General features: G+C 43.6%; 1 protein-coding gene across 4 annotated transcripts in view; it reads left to right on the forward strand.

Annotated features, from left to right (window-relative positions):
• The window catches only part of SERPINB6 (serpin family B member 6), a 31,220-nt gene that overhangs the window by 13,521 nt on the left and 933 nt on the right, over positions 1–16,766 (forward strand). For all 4 annotated transcript variants that reach the window (XM_043590944.1, XM_043590947.1, XM_043590948.1 and 1 more), the window contains exons 2-5: positions 4,886–5,060; positions 8,149–8,295; positions 11,626–11,743; positions 12,774–12,916. In XM_043590944.1, coding sequence (XP_043446879.1) covers positions 4,896–5,060; positions 8,149–8,295; positions 11,626–11,743; positions 12,774–12,916 — 573 coding nt within the window. In that variant the 5' untranslated portion in view covers positions 4,886–4,895. The remainder of the gene's footprint in view (positions 1–4,885; positions 5,061–8,148; positions 8,296–11,625; positions 11,744–12,773; positions 12,917–16,766) is intronic.

The raw sequence follows: 16,766 nt of genomic DNA on the forward strand, positions 1-16,766 counted from the left end.
GGGAAGGCTGCTCCAAGTTACCTTCAGTTTCCCAAACAGGCTGTCTGGTTGGGAGAGTCCTGGAGTTACCCTCAATCCTCTGTGAATTAATCCTACTGCCTCCGTACCTGGTACTGGCTTTGCTCTGGGGGCAGTCAGCTCTGCCTGCCCACTTCTCAGCTTGAGCACCACTGGGCAGCACAGCTTCCAGGAGTTGTCACCAGGCCTTCTGGTCAGATGGGGCTGGAACGCACTCTCAGCAGCTGCGAGTGGGGCTATGACTCAGCATCTTGCCCAGGCATGGGCAGACTGGGCTCTAGGGCTGGCAGAACTCCTCATTTGATGATCTGAATCAGGCAGATCTCCACTCTGGTGTGTTCCCTGGTCAGAGTGCATCCCTGACTTAGTTCTACAGATGAGCAAAGCCTCCGGGTGGGATTACTATGTGGACACTGCAGGCATGAACTTGGTCTGCCAAGATCCATGTGCTGATTGTCGCAAGCCCCTCCCCTCTTCTCCATCATGGATTCCCAGTGGTTGAGCCATGCAGATTCCATTGCAGTCTCTGTAGAGTGAGAGACGCTGAGGCGACCTCTCCATGTGCTGCCGCCCTGTCCTTTATTTTTATTTTTTTAATTGCAAATTATGCTCTGGAAATATTGGCATAGCAATTTATAGGATCATTTACACAGTATAGGAAGGAATACCTATCTTAGTCATTGTTGGAAATTAATGGTTTTTTAACTTTCAAAAATTGTGTTTTAAAAAGGTATCTTGAATTTGCTCTCCACCTCTCCTTTTTTTTTTTTTTTTTGGAAGTGTATATGCCTTAGTGATTGAACTCCAGTGCCATGCAGACCTGGTTTCTAGCCTTCACTCTACCATTTGTATAGCCTTGTGATAAAAGAGCAATGGCTCCATTTCTTTGCTTATCAAATGCTGATATTCTCAACCAGCTTTACAAGGTTATAAGAGTCATTTAGGAAAAGTACTAATATAGGTCCCAGTGTGTAGTATATAGTCAAAAATGGGTATTTATTTTTTCTGAAGTTAAAACTTTTTAATGTAATCACTAGTTATTGTTCCTGTTTGAGGCACAAGGGAACTGTTTCTAACATTTTATCATCGATGATGGCTGATACTCCTTGTCACATTAAGGAAGTATAGGAAGTACCATTTTCTTTTTGTTTTAAGGACATTTATTATGAGTGGGCAATTCAGTTATTTCATGATTAACTTATTTTCTGCTATAAGATTATCCTGCATATCTGGAATAAGCCTATAACCATCATTGATTTCATGTTTCTTTCTTATTTAACAGTTTTCATAGGACGTGGATATAACTTTTTAAAATGTTTTATTTATTTTTGAGAGAGAGAGAGCACAAGCGAGCATGAGCAGGGGAAGGGCAGAGAGAGAGGGAGACACAGAATCTGAAGCAGGCTCCAGGCTCCGAGCTGTCAGCACAGAGCCCGATGTGGGGCTTGAACCCACGAATGGTGAGATCATGACCTGAGCTGAAGTCTGCCGCAACCAACTGAGCCACCCAGGCACCCTGAGTGTGAACATAATTTCACTTTTAACAGCTATCCGTCGTTGTCAGCTGAGAAATGGAATGCTGTTAGGCTTCACCTTGGGCTTTGAAGAGTAAACTCCTCTCTGGTTCTTCTTTCTGCATTCATGTTAACAATAGACATCGAAGACGGCAGGGTACACAGATTACCTGGCCTCCTCTTCCTCATGCAGGGAGCAGGAACCGAGTAACACATTCAGAGTCCCAGAGCCGGAACTGAAAAAAAAACCTCATCTCCCTCCTGACTTGTGCCTTTTCCTCTGAATGTCCTGGCTTGGTTTTTCCAGGGTCAGTGTTTAAAGCCAGAAGACTGAAGCTGCTTTATGTTGAGGAACTACTGCTCTTTGAGCTTTCTCAATTCGCTGAGGGGCTGGGTAGCCAGCATCAGTGGGGGCTGAGCCATCTTGGGGGCCAAGCCAGAGGTGTCCCTGTCCCCAGCTAAGAGGAAGATTTGTGTGGTGGGGGACCCACAGACACCTGCCTGAGTCTTGACATTGGATTGTGTCAGGAATGCTTGGGACTGTGCCTCTTGCCCTGTGGTACGTCCTCGTACCTAATTCTTCATTCTTAAACCTGTTTTCACAGTTGTTTCTCTTAAAATTGAGAAGCAGGCAGCACTTGCTGATGTAAAATCCAAGTAAACAATATAATTTTTGCATCAGTTCCATCGAATAGCTACTTTTGTTTCTATTGATGTTCCCAAGGGTCTGCAAAATCTTGAAGTTATTTCTGTATCAACAAAGAATCCATTATTTCAGAAGAATTTTAATAAGGTGTATGTTCTATGTACTTCTCTTAGAAATTAGTAATTTCAGGGGCGCCTGGGTGGCGCAGTCGGTTAAGCCTCCGACTTCAGCCAGGTCACGATCTCGCGGTCCGGGAGTTCGAGCCCCGCGTCAGGCTCTGGGCTGATGGCTCAGAGCCTGGAGCCTGTTTCCGATTCTGTGTCTCCCTCTCTCTCTGCCCTTCCCCCATTCATGCTCTGTCTCTCTCTGTTCCAAAAATAAATAAACGTTGAAAAAAAAAAAGAAATTAGTAATTTCAGATATGTATGGAAAGTCTGAGCAAACCAGGAGTGCTCAGCACCCCAGCTATTCTCTATAGTGAATAAATAGAGTTTGCAAACAAAATGTTTAAAACAAGGATAGTAAATAAAATTTATCAGGTATGTAAGTTGCAATATTAGTTTCCTGTGGCTCTTGTAGCAGATTCCCTCAAGCTCAGCGCATTTGTTCTCTCATGCTTCCGGAGGCCTCAAGGCTGACAGGCTTCACTGAACAACACCGGGGTTTTGACAGGGTTGTGTTCTCCCCAGAGGCTGTAGCGGGGAGTCTGTCACCACCCCTTTTCCAGCTTCTAGAGATGCAGTTTTTGCATTCCTTGTTTGTCCCCACTTCCTCCAGTTTTCAAGCCAGCATGGTAGCATTTTGCTTCAGTCCCCACATTGCTTTCTTCATTGCTCAAATTCCTCTCTGCCTGCCTCTCATAAGGATACGTGTGATTACATTTAGGGACCAGTTGAATAATTCACGATGATCTCCCCACGTCAAGATCTTTCATTTAGGGGTGCCTGGGTGGCTCAGTCAGTTAAGTGTCAGGCTCTTGATTTTGGCTCAGGTCATGTTCTCATGGTTCCTGAGACTGAGCCCTGCATCAGGCTCTGTGCTGACAATGAGGAGCCTGCTTGGGATTCTCTCTCTCCCTCTCTCTCTCTGTCTGCCCCTCCTGTCTGCTGCTTGTTCTTTGTCTCTCTCTCTCTCTCTCAAAATAAACATGAAAAAAAAAAATCCTTTCTATAATCACATCTACAGAGTCTCTTTTGCTGTGTAAGGGAACCTTCTCATGTTCCAAGGGTTAGTATGGGCATATCTTTGCTGCTCATATGCAGCCAACCACTGTAGTCATAATCATAAAGCCATCCTCGGGGAAGAATGGTTAACTCCTCATTCTCTTCACGGGGTCTTTCTGTTAGATACCTCTTTCCCTTTCCCTTCTACACCATGAAGATGTCCCCTCTTGCCTCTCCCTTTCCTTGTTCTGTAGATTCCCCCCCATAGCTCAAATGAGTCATTTCCTCAATCTGGGGAAACGTAGTTTGTAAACTTCTGTAAGTGATATCAGAGCAGGCAGGTGCTGCTTTCCCTAGAATCTGCTCCCCACCAGCCTGTTCTGCTGCGTCTACAGCTAACTGACTGCTCGGACCCCTTGCTGCCTCTTGCCTTCTCTCCTGACCCCTCTGTGCTGTACTTCAGGCTCTTCCTGAAGTGGGGATATCTAGAGGAGCAGTGGAAAGACAGTTTGCTGGCCCTGAGTTCAGCCTTAGCTATTCAGTTCCTTAGCCTGGAAACATCACTTCACTTCTGTGAACTTCAGATCCCCCATGGCAAAGGGGGAGTCAATAATAGGTCTTTCTAAAGACCTACTGTGCTTTAACCTGCTTGAAGACTCTCACATCCACCCTATCCCTGACTGCCCAGAACCATTCCTCCTCTGGACCCTGCCTAGGCCACCAGGGATGTGGCCACATGCCCTACATGCCCAATATGTGCTGTCTGACCCCTGACCTCTGAAGCCTGTAACCAGAGGCGGCCATGGGCAGGCACCTGCTATCCAGTGCCCTTGTCCAGAACAAAGGGCAAGAAGGCCTGGGCCTGTGGCAGTAACAGATCTGGGGAACGTGGCCCTGGGTTTGGGCTTTGACACAAGCACAGGTTTCATAGAAGGAGAATTGAAGGTCAAAAGTCCTTGTTTTTAAGGCATTTGTATGACTTCGTATGTGGTTTGATTTATCTCTTATCTTCAGGCCACAGGCTACCCTAAAATTGGGTTCCTCTTTCCCACATGATAAAAGCATTCAACCATATTTTTTTGTGTGTGTAACCTTGTGGTTGGATTTATCATTTGAATGGTTTTTAAATTATAAAACAACATATATAAGCCCCACATCATGCCAAACAATACAGAAATAGAAGCAAAAGCCAATTAAGTCCTTTCTTGGTCCCACCCCCAGGAAGTAACTCAGATAAGCTGTCAAGTGTGCAACCTTCCACGCTTTCTCTGTGCTCACAGATAAGTGCACATAGCAGTCCCCTGCTCCCCCCCCCCCCAAAAAAACAGGATTGTATTATTAATATCATTGTTTGTTTGGTTTTTTTTTTCATGTAATATTAGAAACATGCAAAATAATTTTGAGGGCCCCCAAAAGAAATAGAGTTTTGTGTAGGTACCCATTTGCCCACTGAACCAAAACGGTAACTATTAATAACAGAGTGAAATACAGTCAGCATGTAAGCCTGTACTTATGTGATACTGATTTTAAATCTGTTGTTTCAGGCTCACCATCATGGATACTCTTTCAGAAGCAAACGGCACCTTTGCCTTAAGTCTGCTGAAAAAGCTGGGTGAAGACAACTCGAAAAATGTGTTTTTCTCACCCATGAGCATCTCTTCTGCCCTGTCCATGGTCTTCATGGGCGCCAAGGGAAACACTGCAGCCCAGATGGCCCAGGTATGTACCTGAAGCTACTTCTGGGCAACTGTAAATGCCATTAATTTGTCAGTTGGGCTGGTCCTCCACTTTCACATCCAGGATTTGCTCTTGACAGATCCCTCTGCTGGTGTTGCAGGATGGGGACAGAGAGTTAGCCCTGCGCAAGTGGGCACCCCGGAATGGGCGTCTCAGATCTGTTGGGGAGGAAGTGGTGTGCTCCATTTAGAAGAATGAGTGATCTCACTACCCCTGATGATAGTTTATACATGAGTTTGAGTTTTTGAGTAGGGGTAAAGTCACAAGGTTCAAGTTGAGTTCTGTGATATATTTTGGATATTGTCACTTGCTTTTCAATTATGAGAAATTAAAAAAAAAATTTTTAATGTTTATTTATTTTTGAGAGAGAGAGAGAGAGAGAGAGAGAGAGACAAAGTGTGAGTGGGGGAGGGGCAGAGAGAGAGGGAGACACAGAATCCAAAGCAGGCTCCAGGCTCTGAGCTTCCAGCACAGAGCCTGATGCAGGACTAGAACCTACAAACTGTGAGATCATGACCTGAGCTGAAGTCAGACACTTAACCAACTAAGCCACCCAGGCACCCCAATTATTAGAAATTTTTGTTTTAATTTTCTCATTTAAGTGTAAAACCTTCTTAGAGTGGCACTTGTCAGCCAAAAATGTTTTCAGTAGTATTTCAGTTGTTTCTTATTGAGTAACAGCACCGTAAAACTTAGTGGCTTAAGATGATAATTACTGTTATAGGATTCTGAATGTGTTGGGTGATGCCTCCGCTCCACTCGGTCCCAGCTGGGTCACTGGTGTGGGGTCTTGGGCCTCTTCCATGTGGCTTCCTCCATGTGCTGTCTCCTCCCTTCGGCTTCTACGTGGTGTCTCCTTGACAGGGTAGCCTGGGCATCCTTACAGGACAGTACCCAGCTTCCAAGAGGAACAGCTTAAATGTACAAATGCTTATCAAGCCTCTGGTACGTCATGTTTGCTAACATGCTGTTGGCTGACACCAGTCAGGTGGCCAAGTCCAAAGTCAGCCAAAGAGGGGCTGTATAACGATGTGAATACTGAAGGCATTAACTCATTGGGTTACTGATGACTGCCGTGGTCTGCCCTTTGGCCCCTAGTGATTCCCAGTCCTCCACAGGTAAGGTACACTTACCCCCTTCCCAAGACCCCAGAGGGTCCAGTCTTGGGCTTGAAGTCCAGGAGGAGCAGGGCTATGAGGTTGTTTAGTATGGTTCCTGGGTGCAGAGTTTTGTGACATTCTCTTCAAAAATGGCGGGGGGATGTCTGAGTCTGCTAGTGGTGCTATAACAAGGTACCACAGATCGAGGGGCCTAAAGAACAGAAGTGTATTTCCTCGCCGTTTGGAGCCTGGAAGTGTGAGATCGAGATGTCGGCAGAGTTTTTCATCTAAACAGTTGTGGGGTTTCCATGTGTCAATTTATAATTGACATAGTGATATAAATGATAATATGCACAAACCTGTTTGAGGCAGGACTCTGTGTTGGCCTGGGATGAGAGTACTGGCTGAAATGTCCTTAAGATGCTCAGAAGCCCCTTTGTCTAGCTGAGTGGGTCTGTGAGGCACTTAGTCTGCCTTCATCTTTCTCAGGTTTTAATAAAGTAGAACTTGATCCTGCCTTGAAGCCCATACCTTGGACTTGATCTTTGTTCTGAGGCCATTTCTCACATTTAGAATCATTTGCCAGCTGGAGAGGCTGGGAATAAGAAACCTTTTAATTTTCTACCCACCAAGTCTTAGGTTGGAAAAATTTCCTTTAAATTCTGCTTGAAAATGAAATAATTCCTAGGGGAGCCTAGGTGGCTCAGTTGGTTAAGCCTCTGACTTCAGCTCAGGTCATGATCTTGCATTTTGGGAGTTTGAGCCCCGTGTCGGGCTCTGTGCTAACAGGTCAGAGCCTGGAGTCTGCTTCGGATTCTGTGTCTCCTTTTCTCTCTGCCCCTCCCCTGCACACTCTCTGTCTCTCTCTCCCTCTCAAAAATAAAATAAACATTAAAAAAATAAAAAAAAAAAGAAAATGAAACAATTCCTTCTTTACCTCTTCTTTCCCTTCCTGTACTCTATCCTAGGCAGCTACAAGCCCCCTTCCTTCTGGACATCTACTTAGCCAGATACCTGGTTTGTTGGGGAAATGCCCAACCTTCCTTGCCACTGCAGGTTACAGTCTCTTCTGCTGGGACATGCCAGGAGCCCCTTTTCTCCAGCCACTGCTAGTGATTTCTTCAGTGGCTTTCTAGCCTCTGCTTACCATCTCCTCACTCTCCTTCCTCCTGGCCTTTGCCAGCTGCCTGGGCCCAAAGCTGCTGCCATGTTTTGGATGTTGTCAGGGCAGAAGTCCATGTCTGGATTGCTGCATGAACTTCTATGGCTACAAAACAAATTGTCCCAGACTTAGTGGTTGGAAATAGCAAAGGCTGATTATTTCTCAGATTCTGTGGTCTGACCCACATGGTGTCAGCTGGGATCACGCATGATCTAGGAAGGCCTCTATCATGTGTCTGGGGCCTCCATTCTCCTATAGGTAGTTCCCCCATGTGGTGTCAGCTCTCCAGGACTTTCCATGTGGCCTCTAGCGGGATACCCCGGGCTTCCTCACATCATGGTGGCTGGGGTATGAGAGATTAAATATGGAGCTGCCAGACCTTGTAAGGCCCCGGCCTGGAATAGTGTCCCTTCTGCATTCTGGTGGCCAGACCCCATCACAGCACCAGCCAGACCCAAGGATGGATGGGAGAGGCCAGACCTTTCAGTATGAGGAGTGGCCTGTGTTTGCAGAGATGGGAGGCCTGTTGGCAGCCTTATTTGCAGCCCTATAGAGCACATAGAACACGGTGTGTGAAGGGGCACTGCCACTCATGCCAGTGCGGCCAGTGCCCTGACTCCTTGCAGAAAGTTCTGGAGGATGGCAAACTGGGTGGCTTTCGGGCTGCTTTTTGTCTTCAACTGGATGCATCTTCTTTTAAGCTCTAGTTAGGATCTGTACAGTTCTTAGGCAGAGTTTGGTGTTGTATCCATTTCCTGCAGTCAAGGCACACTTAAGTTAGGTATTTGTATTCTGTTTTTCATTTCAGACACTTTCTTTAAGTAAGAGCAGCGGAGGAGGTGATGTCCACCAGGGGTTCCAGTCGCTTCTTACTGAAATCAACAGGACTGATGCACGGTACTTGCTTAGAACTGCCAACAGGCTCTTTGGAGAGAAGTCTTATGATTTCCTCTCAGTAAGTCATACTTGCTGTTTTTGACTAAGAAAGTAAAGATACCGGGGTAGTGGGGAGGAGGGGTCACGCAGTATAGCAGAAAGCCTGTGGGTTATGAATTCATACAGGTGCACATGAACTCAGGTCTCCACTTACTAACTTCATGCATTCCCTTGAACCCTGTTCAGTTTTAATCTTCTGTAAAATGAGCCTTATAACAAATAATGTCCAGATTTTTGTGAGGCTTCGATGAGACAATTACAAAAGAACTAACATGGAACAAACACAATTCAAAGTGAATTGGCTGAAACAAAGAAGTGATCAAAATGAGTATTTCTAATCATTGTTTTCTACATATCAATAATTTTTTATGCATTATGATACTTGTTCAACTTTTTACACATGTAAATATTTCTATTGTTTTTTCCAGTGCAGAATTTTTGTAAAGTTACTTGTCTAATTATACTGGTTCTGTTTATTTATAGTGTTTTAATGCTTTTTATCATTTTTCAAAAACTACTCAAGTAATATGTGAGTATGTGAGTATATGTTTGTGCATGATGACTATATTCTTGTTACATAAAAATGCAAATAAAGCACTCAAAGCAAGAGTCCTCACACCCACTTCCACACCTCATCATTCCCCTCCCCGGTGTAAGCTTTCATAGATCTGATGTGTATCCCCCGTACATATACAAATCTGTTGTGTGGGTTTTTTCTCTACGTCATGTCATTATACCAAAGTATTATTTTGTACTTGTTTCTTTTCACCCAACACTGTGTCTTAAATTCTTTGCATATATGAGGATCTACCTCACTCTGTTTAACTGTTATCTGCTATTCTTAAGTATGGATGTACTGAAACATACTTAATACGCCATTCCCCCACTGATGGGCATTCAGACAGTGAATGTTAGTGTACGTGACTCCTGTGCCCTATGTACGTGTGTTACTCTAAGATGGATTTGTAGCAGGGAGGAAGGGAGTGAAGCTTTGAAGCCATAGCAAATATGAAATTGTCCAGAGTACTGTAGCCATTTACATTCTCTCTAGGGGTACCAGCGGAGTGCTCATTTCAACTCTTCATCATCAACACTGCATGTTGTTAACCTCTTAAATTTTTATTATTAAGAGATTGATCATCTTTCCTTATGTTTATTGGAAATTTGTATCTTTTCTGAGAATTTTCTTTACATACTTTTTATTGGGCTGTCTTTTTCTTACTGATTTATTCTTTTTCTGTGTTTGGGATATCAATCTTATTCTATTACATGATTTTTTTTCAGTTTTTAAACTTGCTTCAGACTCACTGTTTTAAAATATTTGGAGTAAAGTAAATGTAGTCAAGCACGAGGTCAAATAATGCTAAGATTTGTTCACTATGGTGTGAATTTTTTTACAGCCTGATTTACTTATTTTTATCAGTGTTAGCTACTTCCTAGGCTGTTGCCTCATCTTTTTATAAGCCTTTGGTATAAAGAAGAAACAAAACTTCCAATAAACACAAAGAATTGGCTGATTTTCTTTAATTTACTTTCTTTTCTGATGGATATTTTTAAGAAATCATTGATGTTTCAAATCTTATTTTGATATTGAAATATAAGATAGAGGGTTTAGGAGTGTTCCTCAATAATTTCTTATCAACTTAGTGTTCCAAGAATCCAATACCAATCACAACTAATAATTAGATATTCCCTCAGTTTGACTAGTCATTGCTTATAAAATAGTAATTTAAATAGCAAACAATTATTTTCAAGTGTGTTTAAAAGTTATAGAAATTGAAACAAACATATGAACACAGGGGAAAGGAAGGAAAAATAAGATACAAACATAGAGGGAGACAAACCATAACAGACTCTTAAATACAGAGAACAAACTGAGGGTTGCTGGAGGGGTGTGGGAGGGCGATGGGCTAAATGGGTGATGGGCATTAAGGAGAGCACTTGTTGGGAGGGACACTGGATGTTATATATAAGTGATGAATCTCTCAATTCTATTCCTGAAATCATGATTACGCCATATGTTAACTAACTTGGATTTAAATAAATAAAAAGTTGTAGAAATCACCCAAGGATCAATACACGAGTGCCCAGTTTGCCTCCAGACTATTTTCTTAGATTGAGAGACTGAAAACATTTTCAAAGGCATTGAGCAACAGCAGAGCAGCAAAGTGAGGGGAGAACAAAGTATCTGAGGACTAAGTAAAACGATATACCTAGATCACCTAGTGCAGTGTCTGCGACATGCTGAGATTTCGTAAAACAGCATTGATGATAAGATTTCATCTGGTCCTCGGATGGATGCCGAATCCTCATTTACAGGGAAAGGCAAGGAAGCTTAGAGAAACAAAGTGACTTTTTAAAGGCCACGCAGCTAATAAGTTGCAGGACTTGTGTTTGTAGCTACATTACTGTGCCACGTGACCTCTCTGACACTATATCAAAGGAGCAATGTGAAATCCTGTAATAGAAAAACAGTCCTGAAAAGGGAAAGTAAATATTTAGCTGTAAACTGGTCAAAAGAAGGATTGGGAAACCATTCCATAGCATGCTTTCCACACATTAGTTACTTCACTCCATTTACTCTCTATCAGATTTTCTGCTTTTATATGGCATAAAGTATGTGTTCACTAATGTCATCATCATTTAATAGACTTTGTTAACATGATACAGTTTATACTTTTTTTTGAGAGCTGCTCATTCTCTAAAACTGAGCCATACAAAATGGTAGCCACTAGACACATGTAGCTATTTAAATTTCAGTGTAAATAATTAAAATTACAGTTCAGTATTCAGTTCCTCAGTGGCACTGCCAATATTCCAAGCATTCAGTAGCAGCACGTGGCACTGTTTTGGGCAGTGCAGATTTGGAACATTGCCATCATCACAGAACGTTGTAGTGGGAGGGGTGGTGTAGAATCATACACTTTCCACCATTGTATGGAACAGCAGGCCCTTGTTTCCAGTCCATCGTTCTGAAATGCACAGGCAGCTGTGGCTCTTGCTGTGGGCAGGACTCACAGAGCAAACGCAGTGGCTTGTCAGGAACGACACTCTGTAGTAGCTGCGTCTCCGTGTCTTTGTACTTACCTCACTGATGTGCAGTTAATCCCTCAAAGAATCTGGTAGTTATTGATATTTGATGTTCAGACAACTGTTTTACTTGGTTTAGAAGCTAAGTTTAAACATAGCTGAAAAACGAGAAGGATTTTCAGTTAATTCCTCGTATTTATTTGTACGTTACGTATGTAAATCAAAATTACCTACATTCTGATTTGGTGCAGTGAAGAAGTAAGCTGTAAGTGTTGATTATTTCTGCAGCCATGTGATGATGTTGCTCTGTTTCTCCTAGTCTTTCAAAGACTCCTGCCGTAAATTCTACCAGGCAGAGATGGAAGAGCTCGACTTTATCAACGCTACAGAAGAGTCCAGGGAACACATCAACACCTGGGTAGCCGAAAAGACGGAAGGTGAAAATACACCGTTGCTCTATCTTAATAGTAGCTTAGTTGGTCTCACTGTCCTCTTTCACAAGACCATCAAAATGTAAAGAGGAATGATGCTTTTCTCTAAATAGCTATAAATTTTTAAAATCTGCTTCTGAAATACTGTCAGTGTATGCTTATTTTCTCTAGCTCTTCCCTGTTTTTGTCAATGTGTTTGTGATGTCTCTCAGTACTCGGTACAGCTGTTCCAGAATGATCCACTTTGTTGCCATTGTTGTTGTTAATGTTAATGTACAGTAAAGAAAAAGCCAGATACAGGTCTCATCCTGTATAGTTACCGTGCGTTATTGCAGGATCCTTGGTTAGGCCCTTATTCACCTGCAGCTCTTAAACTCTTCTGTGCACTCCTAGCCTCTCACCTTTCTGACTGTCCATTAAATCTCTTTCTTCAAGGGACCAAGCATTCCCTTCTGTCCAACTTGTGAATTCAGCCTGCACATACTTCTTTGTTCATCTTATGTTTTCTTCAAGGCATGGTATTTTTCTTACCAGGGCTTTTTAACTTTTTGTTGCTACTGTTGTTATAAGGACCAGAATCCCCTTATGTGGTTATATTTGGGGGACTGTGAACTCCTTTATCTGTGTACCTCACAAGGGGATTGCCCAATCTAAATATTATCCCTGATGAATGCATCAGGAAACTCTTTTTTTTTTAAATTTAAATTCGAGTTAGTTAACATACAGCATAATATTAGTTTCAGGTGTACAGTATACTGATTCGACACTTCTGTGCATTCCTCAGTGCTCATCGAGATAAGTGTTCTTTTAATCCCCTTTACCTGTTTTCAACTTGTCCCCTGCCCACATCCCACTGGTAACCATCAGTTTGTTCTCTATAGTTAAGAGTATGTTGTTTTGGTTTGTCTCTCCCTCTCTTTTTTCCCCTTTGTTCCTTTCTTTTGTTTCTTGGATTCCACATATCAGTGAGATCACATGGTATTTGTCTTTCTCTGACCATCGGGAAATTCATTGATTCTTTAATTCTTCTTTTCAGGTAAAATTACACAGTTGTTATCTCCAGGTTCAGTTGACCCAGTGACGAACCTGATTCTCGTGAATGCCATCTATTTCAAAGGAAACTGGGATAGTCAGTTTAACAAAAGCCAGACCACAGAAAGACCGTTTAAAGTCAGCAAGGTAAATATTTCACATTAACAAAGGAGATTCTTGGAAACAGTCCCTGTGTTCACCCTGGTTTTTAAAACATTCAAGAAAGCTCATCTCAAGTAGCTTGTGGCCTGTATGGCCTTCAGCAGTCCAGCATAAGAGCTCCCCATCACGCCTTCCCTTTCTCCTTTGCTGTGTCATCAAAAGTAGCTCTGAACTCAGAGGCTTCCGGTCTGGCTCCCCATGTCACCTGCCATACTGTTGCCAGGTGTTCTGTTTACAGTCACAAATCTGATGTCAGTTGTCAGTCTTAAGGTCTTTTTGGCTTTCTAGAACTTTTGAGATAAAGTTTGGACCAAAATATGGTATATAAGGTTCTTTGCAGACCTGGATCCTACCCATTTATCTCCATTTCTCTGTCTTCATTGCCATGAGTACCTATATATTCCTTCCTTTCCAGGAGCATCTGGAAACCTTCCCTAACAGTCCTCCTTCCCCGTGGGGATTTCTGTCCCACTCCTCTCAGTGGCCACAGTGCCCCCTGTGGGTCCTCAGGGTAGCACTGCAGAGGTTGGATACCCAGCACCACCTGAGGAGGGCAGATAGATGGCTGTCTCACAAGTGCCGGGCATGTGGTTGGTACTCAATAAATACTGAACAGATGTCCCATCTGCAGTCTTGTTTGGATGATAAGGATAACAAACACTAATTTTTGTTTAAAAACAAGCAAACAAAAGGACATGTATATAGGATAGACATCATGTTGAGCTATCCCCACATTTGAAGAGGTTATTTGTGGTGGCCTTATATCTTTTCTGTCACCGAATCTAGTATATTCTTTCTTTTTAAATTATCTTTAACTGTAGAGATTTTTGCACATACACCTTAAGTAGACAGAATAGATCAATTACAGCCTGTTCTGGATCACTGACCATGAGTTAGATCTTCTAAGCAGACATGAGCCTGAACTTTCAGTTTCTCAAGAAATGTATTTTCCTTTGAGCTTTATTCTTTAAAGAAAAAAACTTTTTTTTTACATTTATTTTTGAGAGACAAAGAGCACAATCAGGGGAGGGGCAGAGAGAGAAGGAAACACAGAATCCGAAGCAGGCTCCAAGCTCTGAGCGAGCTCTTAGCACAGAGCCTGATTTGGGGCTTGAACCCATGAACCATGAGATCATGACCTGAGCCAAAGTTGGATGCTCAACCGACTGAGCCATGCAGGTGCTCCTATTCTTTTTTTTTTTTTTTTTAATTTTTTAATGTTTATTTTTGAAGGAGGGAGGCAGAATACGAGTGGGGGAGGGACAGAGAGAGAAGGAGACACAGAATCCCAAGCAGGCTCCAGGTTCCAGGCACCAAGCTGTCAGCACAGAGCCCGACACAGGGCTCGAACCCATGAGCTGTGACATCAGGATCTGAGCTGAAGTCAGATGCTTAACTGACTGAGTCACCCAGCTGCCCCCCTTTGAGCTTTATTCTGAAATGAGTTGCCCTGTTTTCACCTGGGGAAATTATTTCTTTCCTTGAAATTAATCTTTAATAAGATGTATATTAGGACTTGATTCATGGAAAGTTCATGTCCCCTAGCAGAGACCTGCAGGTGGGCAGGGAGTAGGGCTGCCGGGGTACCGGGGTGGCAGGCGCTCCCAGGGAACCAACTGTCTCTCTTCCTGCTCTGCTATGCTTAGCACGTGGCCCTTTTTCAGGGTCACCGTCATGGTATCTGTCATCCAGGCAGGAGGAAGGGAAAGGACAAAAGGCAGAGCAAAGCCTCCTTCAGGGTTCTGACATTCAGAAAGTGAATCCTGTCTTCTGTATCTCATGGGCCAGAGTTAGGTCTTCTGTCAGGTGTGGCTTCTGCCATAGCTGGGGGGAGGTGAAGACTTCTGTCTTGCTTCCTCATCTCCCCAGTGGAGAAAGACAGAAGGAGGGTAGTAGGTGTTGAGTGCACAGGCCTTTGGGGGGTGGAGGTCGTTGTGCCTGAAAGTGAACAGATTTTAGTTCATCTGGATTTTTAAAATGCCTTTATTTCTAAATAAGATTAAATTTATATACACAGTTGTGTATTTAATGAATCATTCCCTTTCTGAGATTGGATCCTTTTATATTCTAAGACTAGGGGCTTTGAGCCCTGGATGGGTAGAAGGAGAAATTGCCTCAGGCAAGGCTTGGCAAACCGCATGCACCCTGAGGTCAAAGCCAGCCCACCACTTTTTTTTTTTTTTAATAAAGTTTTAATGGAACACAGGCACATCTATTTGTTTAGGTATTTCATGCTACAACTGTAGAGTTGAGCAGTTGGGACAGAAACTGTATGGTCCATAAAGCTGAAAATATTTACTACCTGGCCTGTTATAGAACAAGAGTGCTGATAACTGGCCGAGGACTGAATGAGGAACGAGGAACGAGGGGGCAGGTGTGGCTGAGGCCAGTTCAGGCGAGCCTTTGAGAGGCACCAATGGAAGGCGGTAACAGAAGTTTCTTCCATCTAATACAGAATAATGTGCTGCCCCAGAGAACTGGGGACTGCAGCTTGGGGCCAGACAGATTCACAGCAGCTGTAGGTCTTACACTGCACATGAATCAGGAGCGGAGGAGGGCTGTTGGCTGAGATGTGGTTGCTGTCCTTGGGTCTTTCTTACTGCCTGGCTGGGGATGCACTGGTGGCAAATGCATTTTTCTCCTAGTAAGATGTGTTCGTTTTGCCTGGTCCTTTCAGTTTTCCTGTCCTTTAGTTGTTTATCCATTTATTCAGCAGATGTTGGTTTGAGACCAGGCTTTGTGCAAGGTACTATCACAGTGTGTACAAAACCAGCGACTCATCCCTCCCACGAAGATTAGGTCTTTCTGGGGGTGAGACAGCGTAAATAAGAAAAGAAGAGTGTATGAGATAGTGGTAGTGATCCAGAGACAGACACAGAGGAGGGACACAGGTTGTGGATGGGGGTACAGTTTCAGGTGGGCTCTCCAGGTTTTGGGGTCGAACTTGTTGGGATTAACCATGGAACCATCAAGGGGCAAAGGGAGATGGGAGCACAGGGCATGCGGGACAAGCTCTTGTCAGAATTACAGGTCTTTTTAAGGACTTGAGCTTTTTTACTCCCTGGGAGTAGAGGGGGAGCTGCAGAAAGGTGTGATCTCATTTATGTTAATATTTTAAAAGCAGAGCCAATGTGATTTGCTAATGAGTCCATTGTGTGGTGAAAGACAGGAGTCAGGGGTACTCCTTAGTTTTTGACAATGGGATAAGTGGCATTGCCATCACTTGAGATGAAGAAAATTGTAGGTATAGCAGACCTGGAAGGGAATATGAAGAGCCCAGTGTGACATATGACATTGGAGGTTTCTTTAATGTACAAATGCAGGTCCCAAGTAAGCAGTAAGATGTTTGGGAGTGTAATATATGTGGAGTACATGGGAGAAGTCCCAGCTAGAAATCTAAGTTGGGGGATTCTGTTTAAAGTCACAGGATTGGGGCGCCTGGGTGGCTCAGTCGGTTAAGCGGCCGAATTCGGCTCAGGTCACGATCTCACGGTCCGTGAGTTCGAGCCCCGCGTCGGGCTCTGGGCTGATGGCTCAGAGCCTGGAGCCTGCTTCCGATTCTGTGTCTCCCTCTCTCTCTGCCCCTCCCCCATTCATGCTCTGTCTCTCTCTGTCTCAAAAATAAATAAAAAACGTTAAAAAAAATTATAAAGTCACAGGATTGAGGTCACCAGGAGACAAGCAGTGTAAGGACTGAGCCCTGAGTACCCCAGGGTTTGGAGGCTGAGGCAATGAAGATGGGCTGGCAAAAGAGGGGGCTGAGGTGGTATTCTGGAAACCAAGGAAGTAAGTGTTTGTAGAACCCAGGCTGGCCAGTTCTGTCGATTTGTCCAAT

This window comes from Prionailurus bengalensis, chromosome B2, assembly GCF_016509475.1.
Source record: "Prionailurus bengalensis isolate Pbe53 chromosome B2, Fcat_Pben_1.1_paternal_pri, whole genome shotgun sequence".
Lineage (NCBI taxonomy): Eukaryota > Metazoa > Chordata > Mammalia > Carnivora > Felidae > Prionailurus > Prionailurus bengalensis.